The sequence below is a fragment of the Micropterus dolomieu genome, linkage group LG06, assembly GCF_021292245.1.
Source record: "Micropterus dolomieu isolate WLL.071019.BEF.003 ecotype Adirondacks linkage group LG06, ASM2129224v1, whole genome shotgun sequence".
Taxonomy (NCBI): Eukaryota; Metazoa; Chordata; class Actinopteri; order Centrarchiformes; family Centrarchidae; genus Micropterus; species Micropterus dolomieu.
The window spans coordinates 26,840,209-26,867,247 of record NC_060155.1 but is presented as its reverse complement, the minus strand read 5'-3'; the positions used below and the strand labels follow the sequence as shown (position 1 = coordinate 26,867,247).

Below are 27,039 nucleotides of genomic sequence, written 5' to 3'. Positions count from 1 at the left end.
AAGAACATGGTGCTTGGTTGACTCTCCCTGGAAGACGCAGGTAAAGTTAGGTAAAAGCTTCTTTTTTTTTTAAGTTGGCTTGCATGTGTGTGGTCTCATTGCTTGGCCATATGCAGGAGGTTCTTTAAGTGTGTCATCAGTAAATGTTAATTTATGTTGCCCTGTCGAAGAGCTTGATGGGGTGGACACTGTGAGGCAGACAGGAAAAAATATGGTTTGGTAGTTGTTATGGTCAGATGTTCCCTCTTCTCAGTTTGAGTTCTCTACCCCGCAGAGAGGAGATGGACACTAATGAAAAGGTTGGACAGCAGACAGCCCTCTGCTCTGTTGTTTTGCACAAACAGGGGACTGGTCCTTTGGCCTCAATTATATAAAATGCTCAGTGATTTATTTTAGATTTCATTTGATGGTTATTGCAAAGCATCTCCCAAATGATATCCACCATATTTACCTGATAATTGGAATCTGTTTTAGTGTGGTATATCAGAGTGAATTGGAGAGATCAATGTAATGTCTTGGTGTTGATATGAACATGCTTTTTCAAATCACGGCTCTGGATTTGATCTGGTTTTGTGCAGAATTTTTTTTGAATGAGAGACGTTCATAAATAAGGCCTCTGCTGTTCGGATTTTGAAAGTAAAACTCAAAAGTCACAGTATGTGCGCACTTCTACCCAATGATGTAACGCCTGCCAGAGTTCCTGTCTATAAAGCCCCTGACCCTCCACTAAAAACAACATGAACAGCCAATACACAGGAGACCAGAGTGTCGTAAAAACTGGACACAGAGGACTAACATAAGTGTAGGTCTTCTGGAAAGGTCCTGACCCCAGCTTGTTGAAATTGCTTATGTGTGTGAGTGCTTCGACATGCTGGCATGCATGTGTGTACGTGTGTCCCTGGATCCCAACTTGCAACTTGCTCAGAGAATTAATGTGAGGATGACATTTTTCTGGCATTTGTGGAGCACAGAACTTTTTTATGTTTGGGATCTGGGTTTTTGGTATCCCCCTCCCCCCAAGCTCTTGAGCTCTTGGCCAGGTATTCAGATTGTGCGACCCTATATGTGTGCAGCTGCTGCTGGCCAATCCAGGACCAGAGGGTTTTTCAGCCAGCTGCTGTCACGACACAAATTTGTTGTTGAGAGCCAGTTCTAGAGCAATGGCCAGGTACACTGGAGATTCTGGCATTACAATAAAGAAAAGGGAGTGGGAAGGGGAAATACGAACAGAGAGAGAGAGAGGCAAGGGTGGAGAGGGAGTGATGGGGTGGTGGGGGACATCATGTCCATTAATGCTGAGACACATTGGCTAGCGTTTTTTTGGTTAATACATCCTGGACAGTGCACTTGTGTGCAAAGCGTGCCAGGTAACTCCCCTGGAAGAACAGTCCTTTTCCAACCATGATGCTTTACGTGCACGTGGATCTCAAGTTTTATTCTGGTCAAATTTTATTGTGGTCATGTTTTATTCAGTAATAAAAACATAGCAGGCTGTGTTTCCCAGAACAGTGAAAGCAGCTCTACATCTGAATGAGATTGTTGATTCTGTCTCACATGTGATCCACCGATGTTTCCAGCCTTATGCTTTCTATGCTAGTGAGCGTGTGCCACAGCATGTCCACTTGCAAGGCCAAAATATTATAACTGACCCTTCTCTAAACCCCACTCCCTTAGTTACTGTCCTTATGCCTGTCTAGCTTTCTGTTGGGATGGCACATATTCAGTTTACAAGGATAGCAGTGGTACATTTATCATCACAGTCCTTACTCGTTTTGGAAATAACGGGTCTTTGATTTCAAACAAAAGCCAAAAGCAGCTTCTCAAATCCTACTGATTTTGCCAGCTGATTTGATCTTCTTAATATTTTGCCTCGCTTTCAAACATGAACACAGTTAAAAGGTATTAAATATGATATGAACATACACTGTACATATGAATATAATAATAAGAAGAAAAAAAATAGCTCTTAACACTTTAGCACTTTAACACTTGTCAATACAGTTAACAAAATGCTTTCCATCAATTGCCATTATACATGAGTTTACAGCAATATATGAAACATAAACAAGGCCATATACAAATAAAGGAAAAATAAACATCACACAGTAAAAGCATTTTTTTTTTTTAAATAAAAATGTGTCTTAAGAAGTAAAATAAAACTCTCTAAAATAAGACTCTGGTAGATTGTTCCAGAGTGTGGGGGCCCTGACAGCTAAGGCCCTGTCTCCTTTGGTTTTTTGCCTAGGTCTAGGAATGGCTAGCAATGCCCTATCAGAGGGTCTTAGTCTGTGTCCCAGGCTCATAGGGGGATAAAAGCTCAGAGATATAGGAAGGTGCCAGCCCATGCCTGGCCTTAAAAGTAATTAAAATAATTTTAAAATACATCCTTAAAGAAACAGGCGGCCAGTGCAAGGATGCTAACACTGGGGTGATATGGTCACATTTTTCTGCAGCATGTTAAAAGCTGAGCTGCAGCATTTTGGACTGATTGTAGGTGATGAAGTAATTTCTGACCGAGAGAGGTATATAGGGAGTTTATAGCTGCTTAATAGTCGAGATGGGAAGAGATGAGTTTCTCCAGATCTGTTGCTGAAATAAGACTTGTGTTATTTTGAGGGGACAGCAAATTTACACTATTATACAAGCTGTACACTCTACTTTACATTGCAGCAAAGTGTCATTTCTTCAGTGAAAATATATAATCAAATATTTACATAAATGTGAGGGTGTACTCACTTTTGTGAGATACTGTACATGGGTGTAAAATTCCCTGAATACGATAGTGAGCTAACGTTACTGTTAATGCTGATAACGGCTAGGATCGGCTTCCTCACAGTGGGGAAATACTGTGCATCAGCTATCATGAACAAGGCTTTCTTTATTCTTTTTTACAAAGAAGATCTGTGACCCCACAAAATAATGTAGTATGAAATGCTCCTTGGGTGTCGAAGTAATGCTAGGTTAGGTTACTGACAGACCACAATGTTCAATCCATACCTTTAATTTTGGTTTTATGTTTTTGGTTGTGAAAAGGCAAAAACAATGACCGTCCACCAAACTCTTTAGATACAGAGTATCACTCTTACTACACTCACTACAGCCCAATGCACACTGCTTGAAGTTACTGAGAAAGCTTGACAGGCCTGCCATGCCTAGTTACGGTTGCTAAGCTAGAATTGGACAGTTGCTTTTCTGTTGTTTTGGCGTTGACCCGGCTCTCCAAATTTAAAACTCGGTTGCATGCAACGCAACTACTTTGTTGTGGGTGAGTGGTTCTCGGTATGTGCTGGCTCCTGCACTGAAGCACTCTGTGCTTATGCAATGAAAGTAACTTTTAATATATTACCTGAGTGCTGGTGTCTTCTCCTAGCACTGTATTCATCAAGACCTGTAGATCAACTGTTTAGATAGAAGTTGCTGCGTATTTACTTTATTTCAGCACGTAACATTGTACAAAAGCAAGTGAGGTGCTCAGTAAAATATATTTTGTGTTTCACTGCCGTTGGTGTGTGTCTTCTGGTTCAAAGTAGCTAACTTGTCAATAATAATATTTAAAGTAGACACACATCTACAGTTTTATATGGTGACAGTGCTAGTGCTGACTCTGCTGTTGATTCACACAGTGAACTTGCCCACAAATGGTAATTTTGTTCATTCATAACCATGGTTTTCACTTCAATCATGTAGAGTCATTTATTTATTGCCAGGTTGGCATTAGGCTTCCATTGAGGCATCCTCTGAGTCTCAGAAGTTGAAGAGTCAACTCTTTAGTGGTCAACTTTCTGTCACTTGTAATTGCGCAGCCTAAGGTGATGGGATACTACATGCAGCCTCGGCTGAACTCAGCTTCAGTTATGTAGTGAGAGGAGGGTTTCCCTTAAGCATCTTAAATCTTAAACCTCATTTAGTCAGGCAAAGTGCCTGAGAAAACACATTCTTATTTACAGTGCAACACATGCACTCAGGGAGGGATTGCATTAGGGGGAGGATTACACACATGCAGGGCTCTTGGCTGCTGAGCAACACCTTTGGACCAATTTGCTGGTGAAGTGCCTCACTTAATGGTACTCTCACAGTAGTGTATGGGAGGATAGGGATTACTGCTTTCTTATTTCATCCATCTATATTTTTCCCAGCTGAAAGCTGAGATGTTACGGTCAAAAGCTCACCTGTCTATCCTCCAGGCTCTTGGAACAATATAAGCAGCACTGAGCCAAAGCTAAAGAGTATTTTTAATGAGAAATTATATAAATTATATCACTGATGGAAAGAAAATGAGCACTTTAAACCTTTTAAGATTAAAGCATGATTAAGTAATGTTACTAAATGTATCCCTACAGCTGAGCTTAATCAAAACCATAACCCTTAACTTCTTTTTAAGAAATGTACATAGTGATGTAGGTAAAGATTAAAGCATGTCTTTATATAATTTTAACAGCCCCTCAGCTGAACTTCAATCACATAAAACCTTAACTCCCTGCTTGAGAAATACAACATGAAACAATTATCCATTACGTTATAACCATCAAAACACACTGAAATCCAAAGCTTTGCCTGTGCAAGAAGAAAAGGAAAACAAGACTTCACAAACAAAATGTATTGCTGATTTGACTCAATACTAATGCACCAGTGGAAGACTTAGCAGCGTTGATATTACCCTGTACATAAAGCAGATAGAAGGAAGTGCATGCACACAGATACACACAGTTAACGTCTTTGCATCCAGTAATATTAGAGGTTTGTTTGTAGCTTGTTTTCCCCTGCTAATTATTGGCAAGTTACTTCTTTTTTTTTGTTCTCTCTCTGTACGGTAAAGACTTTTGCAACACAGCGTCCACAGAATGTTTTTGAAACATTTTCAGTTCTTTATGTATTTGTGACGCCCAGAGTGAATTTGCATCTTTGCGTCTAAACACACCATAACAGTAACCACATATTCATCTGCTCTGCAAGTTCTGGCTTTCCAGTTAGCCCACTATCTTCATTTACCAAGGAAACAAGGAAAATAGTTGTGTTTAGCTCAAAAGAGTAGGTTCAATATTACTCAAAGTTCAGAGCTTCTACAAGGATGTACTCTTGCAATGTGCAGCGTGGAGCCATGATTAACCATATCCATGATTTACCAGAGACACGTATGATTTTGGATTCACTTTTTCAGCTCAGTTTACTTTCATGAATGCTTATGGCATAGATAATTTATAAATTACATTCAAATTCAGTTTTAACTGTAAGGTCTACCAGACCTTTACATTTACTACAACTTATAATGATTATATTAATGTGGTAATATTTTCATGTTTTCTCTTTTTCCTTTTCTTCAGGGCCTATATGAGTGTGAAAGAGTTAAAGGAGGAGCTGCACCTGAGCGGCACTGACGCACTCAATGTTTTCTTTGCCAGCAACTCAGTCCGTGAAGAGCTGGCAGGAGCTGCAACCTGGCCATGGGCAAAAGAGGCTCTTACCCACCAAGGTAAGTCAAGTTACTCTTAAATATATATAAATGCCATCTCTCCATGTCTGTTGCTGCATCTTTATTCCCAAATTTCTTAGGTTTCTTCCTTTTTCTTCTCTCCCCTTTACCAGTTTTGTTTTTCTTCTTTCTTTTATCCTGTTTCTCTATTTTTCCTTTTATTCATCCCTCCATCTCTTCCATTGCCCCTCCATCCTTTGCAATTGGAGCTGGCAGAGATTCCCGGCACATTGCCTCTTTCCGCTTCCAATCATTAGGCCCCTTTCCACTGGAACAGGCTAATCAACCCAACAGCAACCAAACAAACAAAGGGCAGTGTGGGCTCTGTACCATTGTTGCCACCCATGCCCACTTGCCAGCTGTTCTTTATTTATTTATGCACTTTTTTTCTTCTTGTGCTGGTACAAAGTAGTGCGTGGACTGAAAAGTAGGAGACACAGAATCCACATGTCCGTGTGAAATGCTGCTGCTACTTCATAGACTTAATGCTTTTTTAGAGGAGCGCTGGAGGTGGTGGCACATCCTAATTAAGAGCAGAGGAAATAGAAGTTCAAAGACATACTTCTCCTTCTCCTCTTCTCTGCCAAGAAGACTTTATCATCAACAATAATACTCTGTAGCTTTAACAACACAAATCAATTGATAATGCCGTAATTCAAATCATAACAGATTGATTCAATGAAAATAATTGTTAGCTGTAGCCTTCAAAGCAAGAGTTAAGTTTTATGTCTACAATATAGACATCAAATTAGCTGTCACAAATTGTTTCAGCTGTCTTCCAAAGACATTTATATCTAAAACATAAGCATGAGATTGTGCCAAAGTGCTCAGACAGCAAAATCAAAAAACAACAACTGCATAAAAGTTTATATTTGCACCAGCATTTAGCCCCACGACCCTGTACGCAGGATAAGCGGTTGACGATGGATGGATGGATGGACCAGCATTTAGCAGATAATTGGAATGAGACACCATTGATTATGAAAAATAGATGCATTCACATTAAACAGACTTTTCTGCCATTTCTGTTTTTTGAATTGAATTTCCATGCAGTCAACATTTAAAATATAAGCGTGCCATAGATTTTATAGCTGTAGTTCCATTTTGGGGTAATAATTTTGGTTTTGATAATATATAATTTTATATTTTATGCTCTGTAGATGTATGAGCTTGAAATAGCTATTAATTGATTCAAATAGGGAACTTTACTTTGACACGACCAGTCATAGTCACTTTTGTTAGTTGACGACTAAATGTCTCCCACATGACATTTGTTTCAGTTGCTCAGCATCTGTCCCTCTTTAAAAAGAAGTTAGTGGATGACAACTCGTCTCCGGAGGCCCTGTTGTTTAGTGTCTTTGTATTTAATGTCTTCATTGTTCAATGTCTTCACCACTGAACACACTGTTTCTAATTAGAAAACCAATAACTGTCATGTCTGTCCATGATTCTACGATTATCAACATGCTGCAGAATCTGCATCTCCACTTTAAGGCCTTTTTAGGAAGAATTCACCATAGCCCCAAAACCGTAACTGATTTTAAAATTGCTATCTTTGAATCACTGATGATGATTTGTATTTTAATACATTTTAGTCTTTCATTTTGTAATTAAATTTGTTTAATTAAATCCACAAATGAATCTACATTTAAAATAAAAAAGGATGTACACTGGCAAAAATGCATTAAGAAACCATTGAAAACAATCCTGCATCCAGATCGACATCAAACACTGAAGAAGAGCTTTCAGCATATTAGTACACAGTCAGACTTATAGAATTATCTGCATTATTAGAAAAGTAATTGAGGGTGTTTATGGACACGTAGAGATGGTATTTTTCCAATACATTCAGTCCTTTTGTCGGCCCGCTAAAAAAATTTATATAGAAAGCAACTTTTCCACGTTCTATGAAGGATTCGTGATCAGATGGCAGACTTGATTTTCCTTCTGTTCTCTAATTATGATCTTTCTGTCTGCATCCAGCCTGCCATTTACACTTTGCTTACATTCTGCACACTCATGCAGTCTAGTAGTTAGCTAGTAATAATTCAATGAGTTGAATGACATTTTTATATTATTTATATTATGTGTTATTTAATTGGGAAAGTGGGCCAAAATGGTAAAAATAAACTGTTTTTGCAAAGCATTCTCATATATTCAAAGCAAGCAAAAATGGCCCATATCAATCTGTTTTTTGTCCTAAAGTTTTACTTAATTTCTAATTGGTTTTAAATGTCACAGTTTTTACTAACATGGTCTATTGCTCTTTTGGAAATGCCAGCTTTCTGTCGTAGCAGAGAGTAAAACTAGACATGAACAAACACAAAACTGGTAGCGCAGTTGTTTTGATGGGTGCTTCTATAATCTTATCAAAAAACTATTTTACCTGGGTAATAGATCTGAACACGGTTTCATTTTTTTGACATACAATAGCAGCTGAATCTAGCGGTTTCCTGTTATTTATTGTCTTGCCAAAGGTCACTAAACAATCACCTGTTGAAGGAAAGTTTAGTCATTTAAATCTTGTCAAAGTGGTGGAATGAGGTGTTACAGTCTTGAAAGAGAGCACAAATATATTTATCTTGACTCACTGTCTTATCAAAAGATAACAATCTAGATAGTAAAATTACATGACACATACGGTTTATATTTTGCCCTCAGGTGGCATGGTGCTGAACCCATCCTACTTTGGTACCATGGGCCACCACAACACCATGATCCATGAGATGGGCCACATCTTGGGACTGTACCATGTCTTCAAGGGGGTGAGCGAGCGGGACTCCTGTGATGACCCATGTCAGGTGGGACTGTTAAATCTTTCCCTTGTAATGATACTTAATGCAACTTTTTGTGTCACAAGGTTTCTGATGAAAAAATGCATTAATGTTTATTGTTGTGCATCATACATCATATATACTTTATGAGTGTATTTCTTCAACCATTATGTCTATGCTTGCAATGTGTTTAAAATATTTATGTTAAGAAAAGAATAAGAGGAGGTCTGTGTACTTCTTCATCTGCTGTCTGTGAAGTGTAGACATGCCTTCCTGGGAAGAGCCTGTATTCCTTCTTCTCTTCCAGTAGCTCTGTCATGTGCACTTGCAGGAGACCACCCCATCCATGGAGACAGGAGATCTGTGTGCTGACACTGCACCGACACCCAAATCTAAAGCCTGCCACGATCCCGGAGCTGTCAATGATACCTGTGGAGTCACCACATACCAGGACACACCTTATAGCAATTACATGAGTTACACAGGTGCAGTGACGAAACATTCTTTACTTTGCTTACTTGTAATTAACAGCAGACATATTGTGAGACATGTTGAAAAGAACGAATGACCTACTGGACAAGTCAATTACTTAGCCTTGTAGAATATCTACTGTGCATTATTCGAATAGAGATGATAGAGGGCATTAAAAAAGACATACTGTGTAACATCCTACTGCATAATTAAAAAAAAGAGTTTTTGTGAGTAAGACAGCAGGAATACAAACACATGGTTACAACAGCCGGTCATTAGTCATTAATCCGCAAGTTGTTAATTTTAAAAAGGGGCAGAGGTACTTCTGAAAAAGTAATCTACCTCCTGACATTTCTAATACACAGCCACACAAGCAAGGCTTACGCTACATGTACATACAAATAGTTTACATTACTTTTAAAATTTGTTTTATGTGGCTAATTTGAGCTAATTTCAGCATTTATAATGTGCTTTCCATAAATAATAACATTAATAATAGTATGATTTTTTTCTCACAATGTGTAAATTTAAATATTTCAGAGGTCAGTGTGTTTACTATTCAGTGTTATCATGCTTTAAATCTTTAAAACTTTAAATCAGAATGCCTTATTTTCGCATCTGAATGACAACATGCACAATGTTCACCACGTGACCCGTGTGTCACTGTATCTTTATAGCAGAATGGTATGACTGTTTTAGTCATTTTTATTCAAAATAATTCTGTAAGTCCTGAAAGCTGCCTGATATACCCATATTTAGATTCATGCAATCTGAAAATGTTCATTAAGAACACATTGCTGTTGGGTTCACTGGGTGTTATCTCACCTCCTGTCATCAGATGTTTGCAGTAAACTGAATTATTTCCAACCATGGGATTCGATTTGAAGGTAGATGGAGTGTTTAAACCTCAGCCATGATAATTAACTGGGCTTTTTCTTTTCATTGCACCACATCAGATGACAACTGCACCAACCATTTCACTCCCAACCAAGTGGCCCGGATGCACTGTTATCTTGACTTGGTCTACCAGAAGTGGCTGACGGATTGGCAGCCTGCCCCTATCCCTCTGGCCCCCATTGTGACAGGCCATAAGCCGGATTCTGTTTCTATCTATTGGCTGCCACCTATAAGAGGACCACTTTATCAGAGGTACAGTTGCATGGGTTCTTACTCTTAATTATTTATGGGATAAAGGAAAACACCAACTTGAGATTAGTCCTGTTGTCTGCACTTGTCTCCTTGTTTAAAAGGTAATTTTCCCACAATCTTGACCCTAACTATGGAGAAAGAATGCATAACTAAACTGCTCATTTAAAGATTTTTAAAACCCATATGAACCCAAAAGATCAAAAATATGTTCACCTGGTCCTATGACTGCTTTAGTGATGACAAGATGGGGATAAATGGCATTTATAGCATCAATCAGACACGCAGTGCATAATTAATGATTAATTAATGCACTTAACATGTGTGACAACATTACCAGCAATGTGTTGCATGTTTGTCTCTTTACCCTCATGCAAGCAGACAAATGAATGACAAGGTACATGTTGCCACATATGCACTGCTTTTCCAAATGAAGCCAGGCTAGACCTGAGTCTGCTGAGACAATGTCGCATTAAGTGGTTCCTTGTCAACATGTAAAGTTAAAGATTTGTGGGCAGACTTTACTATATAAATTATGACGAATAACGCCTGGTGATTAAAAACATATTCAGGCTGCTAACGAGAGCAGTGAGTGGAGTTATTGCCTGGCTATACCCTCCAGTATCTTTTTAATTGGTCCTGTTCGTGTTTTGTATTTATCAGTACATGATGACCACATGAACAATGAAAAATGGTCACGTAATACTTACTGACTTAATGAGTTTAAACATTACCTTAACAAAAAACAACCGACAGGTGTGCAATGATGGATTACGGGATTCTCAACATAAACACCTGGTTGTACCTAAAACTTTTGGCCAAAGACGGCTGCATTTCTTGGCCTAATTTGGAGTGTTTGAAATGATATAGACCTTGTTTCACCATTGTAATGTATTCAGGTACTGTTGTGACTGTAGCCTCAAATAAACTCCTGATCAAATTGAAGGTCATCTTTTGACTACCAACTGCAACTTGTTTCTATCGACTTTTTCTTGTGTGTCTGCCCGTGTTCTTGGACTTCGTCAGCTTCCTTGCTTTGTGCATCTAGACTGAAAAGCAAAGCAAGTTTGTCCAACATTACTGTAGATCTGGTCTTAATAGAGACATATTTACCTTGTTGTGACAAACGAAACACAGAGTGTGATATTTCATAATCAGGAACTGTGTTTCCTTTTCCCGCCAGCTCCTCCGTCCATGTGCCCGGTGTCGACTGTGGAGACTGTGAGAAAGACAGTGTTTTCCACCAGTACGCCCACGAGGCTACCTCACCTCGCATCTGTGACACGTCAGGCTACTGGACACCTGAAGAGGCAGTTGGTCAGTCAGAAATCACTGTGTGTGTGTGTGTGTGTGTGCGTGTGTTGCATATGTGCGTCTAAAAGAATGATGAATATTTATATATTTTTACTAACAAAAATAAGACTAGTTTCTCAGAATACTAACCTTTTACTTGTTACAACATATATAGTCCCCTTCTAAATGCACCCCTTTCTCAAATCAGTGTCAATATCAACAGAACTGAATAAGAGAGATTGTTGGAGCTACATGTAAAGCTGCGACACAATTTTTCACACTTTTTCACCATGACAGAGTGTTTTTTAGTGATTAATTCCTTGGTCAAAATAGGTTAAATAGGTTTCTACTATGGGAATTTATTTAAATAAATTTATTTTATTTAAATAAATAATGGCCAAGTTGAACTGAAAATCAGTAGTAGTAAGGAGGCAAATTTTTCTTCCTCCTAAAACTGAGAGTTGACTAAGTTTAGTTCTCCCGCTACACTCTTCTCTGTCAACAGTTATTGACAGTGAGTAGCGGTTTCAGGTCTGAGTTTGTGTCCTTGAGTTCTCCTCTTGTTTCCACAACCCCCTCCCCTCGAAACACACACACACACACACACCCACACACATACACATCTCTTCCCTGTAAATTTCAGGTGCGTGCAAGGCTAATGGCTCCTGGAAGAGGAAAAAGCAGAAAATCATTAAATGATAATTGCCCTCACTACAGACCTCTCTCTGTCTCTGTCTTGTTTTAGCCAAAGCGAGAACAAGGATTATTAGGCAAAGCGTCTACTCTGGGTAATGTTTGGATGCTGTTCAAACATTGAAACGCCGTCATAAACAAAAAAGCCAAAAAAGTGTAGATTGTAGCACTGTACTTTGTAAGCACATGGTCCTTGTTATTAACCCCGCCAAGGAAGTTATGTTTTCAGTGCCGTTTGTTTGTTTGTCTGTCAGCAGGATTACGGAAAAACTACTGACCCGATTTTAATTTAGCATGAGCCAAGAGAGACTCCATTACATTTTGGAGCAGATCCGAATCACTGGGCGGATACACAAATTATTTTTAATTTTGTTAACATTGTGAGATAGGTCACTTGTAACACTTGTATCTAGGGCGAAATTAATTGAATTTGTCGTGCATGCGTAATTAAAATGAATGCTGTACCGCATCTACACAACAACAACAAAACACAACAGCATCACTCTAAAAACAAATGCAGTTGATAAATAAGCAATCTTTTATCTTCATGAAATACATAATAAATGCACAGCTGAGATGATGAGGTTTCAGGTAGGCACAACCATATTTTAACGCCTGTAATTTTATTAGTTTTGGAAATATGTCCACACATATATAGCGGTCGCTCTTGCAGACTTGCACATCATAGAAGACTGGACTAAATGGCCTTGGCAGATGTCTTCTATCTTCTAGATGCTATCATGACATGTACCCTACAAGGGAAAGAATCAAGAAAGAAAAAATGAACACAAGGAAGCAAAGAGAAAGAAAGAGTTATACAGAAAAAAAGAATGACATACTGTCTGAACACAGTAACGCTTTCCTTCTCTTCTGTGGAAACTCTATCCAAATATGTGGAAATCCTATGCTGGAATTTATGCTTTGAAAACAAGCGGCAATGAGGAACAGGGGGGATTACGGCTCCCTCTCTTTCGCTGTGGGATCATAATGATGATAAAGAGTCAATTACAGTCTTACTCTAAACAGTGGTATGCACACAGCTGAGGAGACAGCCAGTCTGCTGGCTTCCTTGGCTCCCTTTTCACTCTTTCCCACTTCTAAAGATGATGATGCACAGGGTCACTTTGTCAGCCAACGGAGATGGGCAATATCGCCTTCAGCAGGGAAAGGGAGAGGGGAAATTGGACTAATTCAATGTGGATATCACGGCTGGCAACACAAAACATATATTTAATGGCAAAACACTGGCTAGCAAAATTGTCATTTTACATCTCCTCAAACTAATGCCTATGCCACAATCTTGAATGGTTTAAATTTTCAGGCGGAGGGAAAACACCAAACAGCTTCATGAGCCTGAACTCCTGTTGAGAAGGATTAAAGTATTTTAAGCTGCATTAAGCATTAAAGTGGTTTAATATATTAAATGAGAACATTTAAAATAGGTGCATCGTGTTGTTTATTTTACTGCAATTAATGATGGGGGGGTGGGGGGTAGAAAAGTCCATACCCGTGCAGGTGAATGAAAATCCAATATCACTTTCTAAGCCGACTGATGGATGAAGATGGAAATGTACAATACTTGTGGAGTAAAAGAGTTGTGGCTGCAGAGCAGAAATAATAATATATGTAGTAGTATAGAGAAAGAATGAACAACAAAGATATTGACCATATTGTTTAACGAAGCATTAAACATAACAAAAATTGACAATGCTTAAACTTAATTTCAAATATGTACAGAAATTATATAAACCACTAGTTATACGAATATAAAAATAATATAATAGCATAAAGAAAACATCTGGACAAGAATAAAAAATGTGATAACAATGCAGAATTTATATTTATATAGTGCATATTTGCTTCAGGGCCAAAAGAGGATATACAGGAAGTGTTCACGTATGCACACTTTTTGTTTTATACAGTACTGATATACTGTATACAGTTTACAGGAAACATATTATTTGTAAAGGTTGTGAAGATTTACATTTCTTGTACTTCACCATGTGAAAAGTGTTGTCCTTGCTCATTATATTTTATTATTATATGGCACATAGAACTGTGTGTCATAAACATTAACTGATAAAGAGAAAACTGCTATTTTTGTAGATAAGATGTACAAGAAGCCCATAAAAAGATGTCTGGGACAGTTGATATATACAGTCTAATGTTGGTGATATATTAATATAATAATTAGACAATAATAATTATTAAAACAATAATTAGATCCATGACTATTCTGTTGTGTGAGTCAACAACCTTTTTTCATAAAAGTATCAAAATACTTTGTTTCTAATGATTCAGGGATGTAAGCAATTATCCACATACTTGATCATCCATTTTTCTAATCTTAAAGCTGCAATAATATAATTTTTGGCCACTTGGGGGTAGTAGGACAAGAAACAAAACAACATTAACAAATAATCATCTGCTAAAGTGTTGTGGCAAACATGTTAGCAAACAGTTGCATATTTAAACATCTTGCAGACAACATCATCATCCCGTTGAAGCAATGTTTGTGTCAACCTGACACAATAGAGTAGGGTTGTGTGCAGGAAACTAAAAGATCAATCCAGCATAGTACAAAGCCCTCTGTAGAGCTGCACGGAGCTGCAGAGGTGGGGGGGTGATTCTCTGTGGCTTTGTCAGTATGAGCGACATCTTTCACATTGCACAAAGTCATTTAAGTCAAGTGTGGCAGAATTGGCTATAAGTAATGTATTTTCAGACTCATGACTCAATAGTTGTGGTGCCAAGTTTCACCTCTGATCTTACTGTATATCCAATAAGCGTCGGGACGGCTGAGGCCTTTTTCCGGTCCTCGTCTGCTGACTCCGCCTCCTCTCTTCCCCCATTCGGGAGCCCGTTTCTCAGCTTCTGCCGCCCGAGGTATGAGTCTGGAGAGGCTTGCACAGTCTGATTCTGAGGAGCGATCTATGTCCCTGGGACCCAGAATCAGGGAGCAGACCTACTGTCGAGACAGGAGCTGAGGCCCGAGGAATGGAGACTCCACCCCAAGGTGGTGGAGTTATTATGCGAAAAGTTCGGCCCCATAGAAGTGGACTTGTTTGCGTCTCGAGAGACTATGCACTGGGGACAGTGAGAGGGAGAACTTGTGGTTCTCCCTCTCGCCCCCAGCCCCACTAGGGCTGGATGCCATGCCACTTTTCCCCCAGTCGCTCTACTCCCGGGGGTTCTGGAGCGGGTATGTCAGGACGGCGTCAGCCTACATCTAGTAGCCCCATTTTGGCTGGCATGAGTGTGGTTCTCGGATTTAATATCGCTCCTGGAGGGCCCGCCCTGGCAGGTCCCTCTAAGGAGAGACCTGCTGTCCCAGGCGGAGGGCCGGATCTTTCATCCGCACCCCGCCCTGTGGCAGCTGTGGGTCTGGCCCCTGAGGGGGCGCAGTTCCTGGAGGCGGGCCTAACGGCAGGAGAGGTCGAGACACTACTCAGCTCTAGAGCCCCATCCACGAGAGGGATGTACGGCCTGAAGTGGAATGTGTTCACCACCTGGTGTAGAGAACGGGCGGTGGACCCAGTTACCTGCTCGGTAATTATGATACTGATTTCTCCAGCACCGTTTCTCTGCGGGCCTCTTCTCGTCCACGCTCAAAGTTTATGTGGCTGCCATTGCAGCATTCTACGCACCTCTGAGTGATGGGCCCTTGGCTTCCACTGGTCGTGCGCTTCCTCTGTGGAGCCCGGAGGATGAAACCCGTGACTCATTCCAGGGTTCCCACCTGGGACCTGGCAGTGGTTCTCGAAGCGCTGGCTGAGGCCCCCTTCGAACCCCTGGAGTCGGCAAGGGGATCTCCAGGCACTTTCGGTTTCTCCCCGATGCCTGGAGTTTGCCCCGGGGAGGGTCAGGGCCATCCTGCACCCTTGTCCAGGCTATGTCCCTAATGTTCCGTCCAGTTTGGCAGGGTCCACAGTGCTGCAGGCGTTTCATCCCCCACCTCATGTGACGGCGGAGGACAGGAGACTTCATCTGCTCTGCCCTGTCAGAGTGCTGAGTATTTACACTCTGAGGTCTTCCCGGTGGAGGAAAGCAGACCAGTTGCTGGTGTGTTCCAGGTCCCCCGAGGCTGGGCTCCCCGCTTCTAAACACACCATCAGCAACTGGATCAGACTATTTCCCTGGCCTATCAGGTGCGCGGTTTGCCTTCACCTATGGCTGTAACGGCGCACTCTACTCGAGGCAGTCTAGGACCTTCCTTCTGCACCCGGCACCCGTGCGCTCTCCCCCTAGTCGTGCCGTCAGATTCTGCACGCTGGGGGCAGGTGGGGTTTTGGCGCGGCCTAAGTGGGTATCCCCTCGAAGGGGAACGTCTCGGGTTACGTATGTAACCCTTGTTCCCCGAGAAGGGGAACGAGACACCTCACCCCGCCTGGAGTGTCTTGCTTCATATAAAAGGGCTAATGTGTCCTGTGTGCCGGCGTGCTTATATACGCCTCCGGTTACGCCGTCACACGCTACCATTCTAGCAACACCAATAGGATTGGAGTAGTTTCATTCCTAATTCGGCCCTGCCACGCCCAGAGGCAGTGTTGTCACCGACGCAGTGTCTCGTTCCCCTTCTTGGGGAACAAGGGTTACATACGTAACCCGAGACGTTCTCTTTCAGCATTGGAGATACTTCATATTTGAGATTCTTCAGCTAATAATTAGTACATTAGACAAAAGTTTGAATCTAGAAGATTGTATTCAAATATCTAGTACTTCAATACTTGAGAAAATGTAAGAAGCTACGAAATGGCAACAGCCTACAGAATTTACTGTTTACAGTTCTGGTTCATTTACAGTAAATTGGCCTATTTAGGCCAATCTTGACGTCACTTACCTGGCCTTCTTTGTCTTTCTGACAGCTTGGCGATCCGCTGTGCTTCCACACATGGCTGAACATAGTGGGTGTGAAATATGTAACACCTCATTAACATCCTGATTTTTTTTTGGCTTTCACCTGGGACACTGATAATAACGCTACCATAATGTGATTCAGTTGTGCTAATCACTAACACTGTAACAATTAACAACTAATTTTGTCTGGTGTAATGGAGTTACTACTGCGTTTTTGAATGTGGGCCATGTTTTCAGTAAGGGGGGTGACTCGTAACTTTCTCAACTGGAAAATTCTGCTCCCTCTTGTTACCAACGAGCGTGAGTTTGCTGATAGTTGTTTAAAGATTTACTGAGAAATTTGTGAAATTGGTCACTACTATATAGTGGACAAGACACATTGAGGACAAGGACACCACAAAAATCTATTTCAGAAAAACATCCCGACTGTAGGTTTTATTTATTAGGACTAAAACTCAACTCAGATTTGATTGGTAGTGTCATTTCCCTGGCAACATAAGGAAACCATCCCACAGCTGTAATCATATTCAAATATTGCAAAATATTTTATAGTAAGAAGCTGATTGGGACAACATGTTTCCAGGGCCATGCAATGTGATAACATATTTTGACATAGACAATGTGCTTATAAATTTATCAGAACGTTTAATGAAATATCCATTAGATAGGTAGCAAGTGGTAGAGTTATCACTAAAATCTGATACACGGGTTAATGTTAGACTGCCACACACATATAGACACAGAGCCTGTATATGCATATGACCTGTACAGTTCAACAGCCGGGCTTGGGATGCCTCTTTTTCACCGTACCCACACATGGAAAAACATGCACACACTCACAGAAGGTGCAAATGACAGCTGGTGCTTAAGACCAAGCCATTAGCCAATATAGTGTTGTATGTGTGTGCATGTGTCCTGCCAGTGACAAAGGTATACACTCGTGCCTTAGCCTGTACAGTTCAGCAACAGCCCTTTACTGCTGGACAATGAGCAGCTCCACTCGAGATAACAACAGTAGATGTTAAAAGAGGTGACAGTGTTCCTCACATATTCTTCCCAGACTTACGCAGCAGGTTCAGAAGCAAAGCCAAGTCCAGTGTGTACAACCAATTAGGTGTGAGAGGGGTTCATCTTAATGTCTGGATAAATTAAATATCAGTCAATGACACTATCACTGGCATTATTTTTTTATTTTGCTGCAGCTCCTCACACTTAATAATCATTGTCATGACTGATTCAGGATTATGATTGGACAGTACACGGCGTGTTCCCAGCCTTAGGGTTATGGAATGGATGTAGTCATTGATGGTCCCTGAAATACAAAAAGACAAACTTGTGTGTGTCTGTGTGATTTAACTGAACCCCAGGCCCACCTGATGTGGAGCAGCCCTGTGAACCCAGTCTCCAGGCCTGGAGTCCGGAGCTCAGTCTTTATGACACAAATGTGACCTCACCATGTCCCGACACGGAGGGCTGCACCCTCACACTGAGGTTCCTCCACCCTGTCGTTCCACACACACTTACCATTTGGGTTACCTACATCTCCTCCAGTAAGTGTCAATCTATAACATTTTATTTTATCATCAGTTTAGTCTGTCAGATATGCGAAACGATGTGAGACTGGAAGTATAGACAATGTGTGGTGAGGCTTATTAAGCAATGCATAGACAAACAGGGACAAAACTTGTCTCCATCCAAACCTCGCTTTGAGAACCGTAATAGGAATTGATCAAACCTTTGCCCCAAACTCTTGAAATAGAAAGAGGTTCTGCTGTAAATTAATCTAAGTAGGCTGCTTTTAAATCCAGCAACAGGTACTTGGGGATCCTTCTGTGCTATGAAGATCCAGCCATAATCACAAAATCTGAATTCTGGCTTAGTTAGCAAAAGTAAGAAGATTTAAACTGATGAATGTATCCAGCAAGTGTAGGAATTTTAACTTTTGTGATTAAGCTTAAGCTAAATATGATCCTTTGGCCTCACATCTGACAGATGTCCTAAAGTTCCTATGTATGCAGTCCTGAACCATTTCAAGGCAGTTGCTTATTGTACTGAAATTCAACCAGTCACGTACCATTGTTTATGAATACAGAAACAAGTTTTCTTCCAAAAGCATTTCCACCAGAAACAACCCTTGCTACTCTGTTAATTGTAAATTACATTTGGACAGTGAAGTTGAAAAATATTGGCAGAAATAAGAGTTGAAATATTTAGCCTATCTGTATTTCCCTGTCACAGACAACCCAGCTATAGCCAACATAGAGCTGACAACAGATAAGGGGAAAATCATTAACCTTGGACCCCAGCACGTCTTCTGCGACATGCCCCTCACCTTGCACCTTGACACCAACAACGCTGCCATCACCGCCATAAAACTCTGCACCTTCGACGAGAAGATGGAGATCGATGCTGCCATGTTGTCGTCAGGCCCCGGCAGCCCTCTGTGCGCCGGCTGCCAACCTCTGCTTTACAGGATTCATCGGCAGCCTCCCTTCGCCAGCAAATCTCCCTCACCTCAGACCCTGCAGACGTTCACTGACAGGTAGACGTTGTGTTTGTAGAGGCATTTGCTTCATTTAAGTTTTAGCTAAGATTACCCTATAGACATGTTTTAAGTGTTATTTTGCAATAAGAATTCCATCAATTTACTCTCAGACCACTAAGGTCCATCTGAAGAATGAACTCCAAACGGGAACTGGGTCAACAGGCAACAATTTTGTGCTATATTATTTGTGGTACAAAGTGCTGCATCAACCCGTAATGTGTTTATAGAGACGTTCTTCATCAGGCAAAGATTTGCTATACAGGAGGTATCCGTGCTGTGAAATGGGAATTGACAGGTGTGTTGTTTTTCCTTCTAAACCACCTTAAAATACCCAGAACTCCACCTGTGGTAAGTTCCTGAGTTTGGTTTTCTCCCAGGTGCAGATGAATATTTACAACATGGAGGCTGTGCCAACTAGTAATGCTGGGCCCGCACACACAAACACACATATCCACACTGCCTTGTTAGACAAAAGTAGATAGGGCCAACATAAGTTCCACAGCATACCTCTGTCTCTGTGTGTGTCCTCAGATCTGCTAATCCACAGATATCTGTCTCTCAAAAGTGTTTGTGTCTGGATCTGCTTGAAAAGCTCAGAACACAAATGTTTCCAGCATGGGGATGCCGAGCTGTGGCTACTGATCCAAATCTGTTTCAACAAGCATATACTCAATCAAAAGCATGCTGAAGTTTTGGGGATAAGTTGAATCAGTTTGTCTTGTACTGTGGGGTGTCCAAATGATTACTGGAATCCAACTGTAAACCCACAAGCCAGTATTTCTATCTCACCAAATAGCAGCCCTCCAAAAAAATACCCTAAATCTCTCTACTCTTGTTCTTTTCTGATATAACTTTTCTGAGAACCAGCCAGAATACGACAGTTGTGTCACATGATTGCAGATCATTTGGGGCCGATTTCAAATGCTGTGGCAGTGACACACTGAATTTCTGAGAAGCTGTTGCTGTTTTACAGAACACAGCGGATGTTAGGTGGACACAGCTTCAAAAACAGTTTATTTTTCAGGGAACACGTCTTCTATGTTACACAAGCTGTGTCTAAGTGCAAAAAGATGTAAGAACCAGTGGGGATTGAGGTATGTGGGACTGCGTAGGGCAGAGAGGGGTTGATGTGAGGAGAAGAGAGTGTTTCAGTGCAATGAGTTTGGAAAAGAAGGGAGAGGGAGCAAGGGAGGACGGGATAATGGAGAGAAGAGACTAAAAAGAAGAGAGCGTCAAAGGGAATTGGAAAAGATGTTGATAAGCATACACGCGAGAGAAAAATAAACAAGGTGTGGGAGGAAGAGAAATTATACTTAAAGCGGAAGATACTGAAGGTGAGGGAAGAAGAAGCAGGGGGTGCAGAAGGGTGAGAGGACAGAGGGAGACAACAGCACAGCATAACTGCAAAGCAAGCAGAGGCATATTTTTTCCTTTTTTTGAATATGAACCAAATGTGAGCAGCAGAGGCCATAAACACCAGTGACCGCTTGGATCGGGTCCTTAGCCGTTTCCTGCTGCTGAACTTGCACCATGGTTAGCACAGGCTGACGCAGAAGAACACAGACAGCAAAGGAGTGGGGACAAGTAGGACTGCTCAATTAATCAAAAGATTTCATGTTAAAATGTTACTATGCAGTGAGATTACATCTTGCTGTCTGAAAAGTGTTTCAGACATCATTGTTAATCAGGTATCCAGGGATTGTACATTGAAGTCATTTTTGACCCACTGAATGAACTTTGCTGTAGAAATAAAACAAAGCTGAGAAGCGAAATCAATCTTTTGGCTTCAGTGAGGAAGGTTAGAATCGGGTTCTGCTCGTTAAGAACTAGTCCAGAAGGAAATCTCACGTGTTTACATTTGGTCCAGATGGCCACACTGGAAGTCAAAGTCTTTTCCCCCTTACCTGATCCCAACCAATGCCCTAACCCCAACCTTGGGGTGTGACTGGAAACACCATTTTGACAGGAGGGACACGCTATATAAAGGGGGAAAAGACTTTGCAGATGCAATAATGTTAAAATATGGGGATAACGGTGCTGATTTTCAGACAGGAAGACATTCACATTGTTGCACTTATTTGTTTGCATGACAGTGTCACAAATAAGAGAGAATCTCAAACCCTAGCTTATTCTTACCTTCACACAGCTGGACTATCACGTAGTGAGGTGGGTGTGAATGTCATGCTGTTGGTTTCGGAAAGTTAGAGAAATGGTCAAACAAATCTGATGTTGGAAAGGTGTGGGGGTAGGGGGTTTCCGAAGCTACTGACTATCCAATGTGACCATTCAAGTGCTTGTCAAATGGTTAAACAGCCTCTGAAACCCCCTGACCCACATCTTTCTGACATTGGAACGGGCTGCGTCTGACAATTTATGTCACTTTCCTAAGCGAACAATCACGCCCACTTCATGCAGCATTAACCAGGTGTGGGGAGGAGAGAAAGTATGCAGCATTTGAACTTTTTCATTTGTTCCACAACTGTTTCCGTAGCTTTTTTTGTGCACAACTAAGTGCAACACCATGAATGCCTTTGAAGAAAGATTATTATCTACATTTGTAGATTGTAGATTCTTTCCCCTCTCTTTGACAGCACCCACCTTAAAAAGTACCACAAGGGAAATGGGAAACGAAGACCCAAACATCACCATATTTATCAAGAATTAATGAAAAGGCCACTGAGAGCAGAGAGGGAAAGAGCTGTGACAAAAGGTTATGGATATCAAAATGTAGAGATAGTACAGAAAAATAGAGAAGAGGGGAGTTCTTCTCTAATCCATAATTAATAAAGGAAATTTGTGTCTGGAGAATCCGGACAGACCTCAGATACTGACTGATTTGTACTTCTCCTGGTTAACTTGTGTCAGGTGGATACAGAAGCAGTAGATCTGTGCTGTGATAACAGGGAGGGGGCTCTTTTTATAGACACAGCCCACCAAAACAGATCAATAGCCCCGACACTGGAGCCAAGGTATCATAACACACACACTTCCTGCTGGGCTTTAAGGTCATACTGCAAGGTTACAGATAGACGCCACTGTAAATCCATTTTTGTTGCTGCAATCACATGTTATTATACTGAACAAAATTATAAACAAAACACTTTTGTTTTTGCCCCTATTTACCATGAGCTGAGCTCAAAGATCTAAGACTTTTTCTATGTACTCAAAAGGCCTATTTCTCTCAAATATTGTTCACAGATCTGTCAAAATCTGTGTTAGTGAGCACTTCTCCTTTGCCGAGATAATCCATCCACCTCACAGGTGTGGCATATCAAGATGCTGATCAGACAGCATGGGGACTGCACAGGTGTGCCTTAGGCTGGCCAGTTATCTCAGAAAAGGAGAAGTGCTCACTAACACAGATTTTGACAGATTTGTGAACAATATTAAGAAATAGGCCTTTTGTGTACATAGAGAAAGTCTGAGATCTTTGAGTTCAGCTCATGGTGAATGGGGGCAAAAACAAAAGTGTTGCGTTTATAATTTTGTTCAGTGTATTTGCAGAATCTATTAGGATTAATGCAGAATCGATTTATTATGTGCTATACTGCAAATACAATGGTTCCTCTCTACATAGCACAAAATAAGCAAAGATTTTAGCAAAAAAAAGAGGTCATCCTGCGACATTAACCACTATAATTCTTTCTTATTTTGTCAAATATTGAATGAGTCATTGGTATCAAACAATAAGCCTCTAAAGATTGTATGCTCATGTTTGTACAACCGAACAGTAAAAATCATATCTTACAACTTCTCAGAAGAACATTACAAACTTTAGACTTTTATTTAATAACTTTATAATGCCAAAAAAAAAACCTAAACAATAAAATTATTTTAAGCAAGCACAAAACCATTTCTCCTCTTCTCTTCTCTAGCTCTGTGGTGCAAGGAGACCAGTACCAGTACACGATCCAGGTGGAAGCAGGTGGCCTGTTAAGCGTTCCCTCTCCACCTCTCCTTTACACCCATGGGCAGCCCTACTGTGGAGATGGCCTTGTACAGGGGTCTGTGCACTTAAGTGGATATAGTATACACAGTAATATGACTGTTGTTAAAGACGGTGAGTAATTACACACTGAAATGTAGGTGATGATGATGGCTCCCTCTCTGTAGGACAGAAGAGTGTGACGACCGTAATCTGTTGGACGGTGATGGCTGCTCTAAGAAATGCCACAAGGAGATGGGATTCAACTGTAATGGTGAGTGAGTCGGATTCACTTCAGTGCAGAAAAAAAAACGTTCTGGTCCATCTCAGTTACACACACACACACACACACTTTAAAACAGAAAGCTTTTTGAGCAGTGGGTTTTCTCTCAAAAGAACGGCAACACCATATCCACCATATCAACTTTTAGTGTAAAAGAGCACTTGCTAAATTGCCAGAAATCTCTCATTTGTGCAGGCAGCAGTATTACAATAAAAGAAAAAAATCAAGCCAATCAAATTTAATTTAAAAGACATAAAAGCTTCTGGCTTGAACCAAATCCACAAACCATTAATGTAGCATCACCGCAACATAAGAGAAAACAGATGAGCTGAAGGGTAAAGAGTAAGTTTTTGGTTTGCTAAGTCACAAGTTTTCTGAAGCATTTTGACATTAGGCTGGCAGAGAAACACTAGAAAAACACTTTTCAGCAGTAAAGCACACTGTTCGGTCTCAAAACATGTCAGGCATGTTTCCTTTATTGAATAAGTGTTGGCCTTTATAAGAGCAATCGAGACAGGCTTAGGAATATTGATAAAATAACTTTATGGATTTTTCATCAAAGATCATATTGTGGATTTTGGATCAGACAATTGTAAAAATAAACTTACAACAACAGTTGTGTTTTAGACATTGTTGCCATATTTCATTTTGATTGATATGCTTTAACTAAAGTAAGTAATAAGTTTTTTATTATCAAATCACATGTGCAACAGTCGGCCAGCTCTCCCCAGTGAGATAGATCATAACCAGCTGTAAAAGCCTTTGCTTCTGACAATTGTTATACAATGACCCCATAGTTAAGTGATTGGAGGCCACCTTGTAGTTCCGACTGCCAGAATCAAATCTTTAGGGGTGGGGGGGGTTACATTATTTTGCGACCTTTCATGGCAGTGTTTTTTTTTTTAAAACCAACTGGAAGCTTAGAATTAGGAAAGAGCAACTGTGGTTAGGGTTTAGGCCAGGTTAACTTTTGGTGAGGTTGGGGTTTCTTAGAATCAACAACCAAAGATTTATGGTAAGACGAAAAACATTAAGAAACCGTTCATTTGTGGCTCTGTGAGTCATGTGGCTGCCAGAAAAGAACTTGGTGGGTGTTCAAGATTTTGTGACGGAAAAACAATTTACCTGTTAATGCTCTCTAACAATTAAACTCTGACCCTCAGGTTCGGTTATATGTTATGATTTTGTTGTAGTTTATTTTTTTCACTCCAGTCTGTATCCAAATCATTGGTCATAGATGCAGTGTTATATATAAGATTGTAACCTGTTTGATATGAATCCATGTACAATAGTGACCCATGAGACCAGGGCCAAATGTTGCTCATTTAACCCTGGGACAGGTGGATAAAAGTGGTAAAGGCAGTCAAAAGCACCAAAAACATGCAGCATAACATGGCAAAAGACAAACAAAGAAGCCACAGAGAGTGAACTCATCGTTTGTGATTCCACCACAGGACAACAATACTTTGTGTCTGCACCCTCGCCCAGTCTGAAGCATGCAGACACGCCACAACAGAAGCCTCACAACACAACATTGAAGGGAGTTTACCCAAAACACTCCATTGTAAGCAGAAGACTTAAGACTCTGCCTCTGTCAACATGTGTTTTTTGACCTTGGTATTAGGTAAACAACGTTCAAAAAACGCAATGTGGTAGAGTAAAGCCAGAGAGAGAGCATTGCCAACACGAACATTATCCAGGATTTCACATCGTCATAATTAGCTCTTTACTCATGTATACTTGCTTGCGCATGCTTGCATATTCACCAACACGCACTGAATATTGTGTTATGCTGTGACGCCTCCCCTAATAGCCTCATACACATCGCTTACCTGTCACATCTAACACGTCCGTGCGTCTCCTAGTGTCTCTGTTTCTCATTGAAAGACGTGCTGGAGGAGAGCAGGCATTAACCACAATGAAATCAGCTATACTGTTGTGGTATGTGGTGTTCCTCCAGCCTTAACACGCATCCTCTGGATAACAGAATGTTCACCCAAATGCTCCTCAGTTGCCACAAGCTAAGTCCAATAAGTATGTATATCCAACTTTTTGGTTATTTCATAAATATTCCATTAAATTGCTAAGACGATGAGACAGTACGTTAGTTGCTTCCTTTTTAGGCCATGTATTGTTTCTATTAGCAGCTGGGTGGTAGAATGTCCCATGAATAATGTGTGGTGTTAGGACTTGTGTTATGAGAAGTTGTTACAGGGCTAAAATTTCCATCATCCAGTCAATTTATTTGTCAGGGGGAAACGAGCCCATTCCCCCTCCTCAACAATGAGGGCTTGCCATGTCGTGACTGAAGCTATTACATCTCTTGTTTTACAATAAAAGACATCATGACTAGGAAGGGAAACAATTTGGCAAAAACAGGTTTTTACAAATTGCAACACTTAAAACCAATTATTCAGTTGTACTTCTTAGTCATAGACAGAATATTTGTTTGGGTTTTCTTGCCACATTAGCTTGACCCAGTTAACTCCAAATATGCCAAGTGCTTTTGCTCTTGCTCCGTTTAGTTGTGTTCATATAATTTAACATAGTTCTGCAGTAACCACACCAGCTACATTTATAGCCATCTTGCTACAAACAAGCCATGGACAAGCTGCAAGTACTGCTTTAAAGTTATTTTTAATAGATTGCACAGATTTTTTAAATTTAATATTTTTAACTGCCACATTAAATAAAAGGTTAAATTGCACAATATGATTACAGCATGCAGACCTTAAATAAAAAACACATGGTCTTAATAATTAAGTTAAAGATTGTCAAGTAGTCCTCTTTTGTGAGCCTTGATAAGTACACAGACTTGGAATAGAAAAGACTTAATAATTTTCACAGGTGTTGTCAAAGCAGGGGTGGAGTGTTTGGTGAGTTCACTTAGCGTATTGCCAAATGAACTCAGGATGACAATATGTCATTGAATTGTATCGACTTAATTTGCTTTTTATCAGAAACATGTTTCCGTTGACTAATTGAAGCCAATGCAGGACTGACTCTGACAGCACTGTCTGTGTAACTTCTGCAGCTGTCCAGATGTTAATGAGGTAAAATTTGTGTCTAAGTGTCTGATGTTTTCCTTCCTTTTTATCAATAGCTGCTGCATTACAAGCTGTTCAGTTCATGCTTCCCACCTTTTTTCTGTTACACTGCTGTAGCACGTATGCCAGTACCCTTACTCTATTGCTCGTATATTCATTGCTCATACCTCAGGGGCAGCTGTATTACGTGAATTTTTATTTCCTAATATTATTGAAATAACATCAATTACATCCTTAGTAAAGTCTAAAATTCCTTTATCACTTTACTGTAATCATTAGTGAGTTTTTAGATTATAGTATTTCTTTAACCTTTTATCAAAGACTTAAAGCGTCTGTTTAGCTTTTTACATGACACATCACTAAAAGTCAGACTGACAAGACCAAAATAAATGATATAGGTCTTCCTGAGCAGTCTGACAAAATGAGCAGTCCACATCAATGTCCTCTATCTTCGTAGAAATACTTTGAAGGGGTAATAATCAATGAAATTTTCTGAAGTAAGGTTATTCCAGTAAGGAACAATGTTTGAAACAGA

General features: G+C 40.4%; 1 protein-coding gene across 2 annotated transcripts in view; it reads left to right on the top strand.

Annotated features, from left to right (window-relative positions):
* pappa2 (pappalysin 2) overlaps window positions 1–27,039 on the top strand; it is a 75,220-nt gene that overhangs the window by 10,552 nt on the left and 37,629 nt on the right. For both annotated transcript variants that reach the window (XM_046051163.1, XM_046051164.1), the window contains exons 5-13: window positions 5,322–5,470; window positions 8,132–8,271; window positions 8,576–8,729; window positions 9,672–9,864; window positions 11,045–11,178; window positions 18,072–18,254; window positions 18,943–19,246; window positions 23,125–23,253; window positions 23,363–23,448. In XM_046051163.1, the coding sequence (XP_045907119.1) occupies window positions 5,322–5,470; window positions 8,132–8,271; window positions 8,576–8,729; window positions 9,672–9,864; window positions 11,045–11,178; window positions 18,072–18,254; window positions 18,943–19,246; window positions 23,125–23,253; window positions 23,363–23,448 (1,472 nt within the window). The remainder of the gene's footprint in view (window positions 1–5,321; window positions 5,471–8,131; window positions 8,272–8,575; window positions 8,730–9,671; window positions 9,865–11,044; window positions 11,179–18,071; window positions 18,255–18,942; window positions 19,247–23,124; window positions 23,254–23,362; window positions 23,449–27,039) is intronic.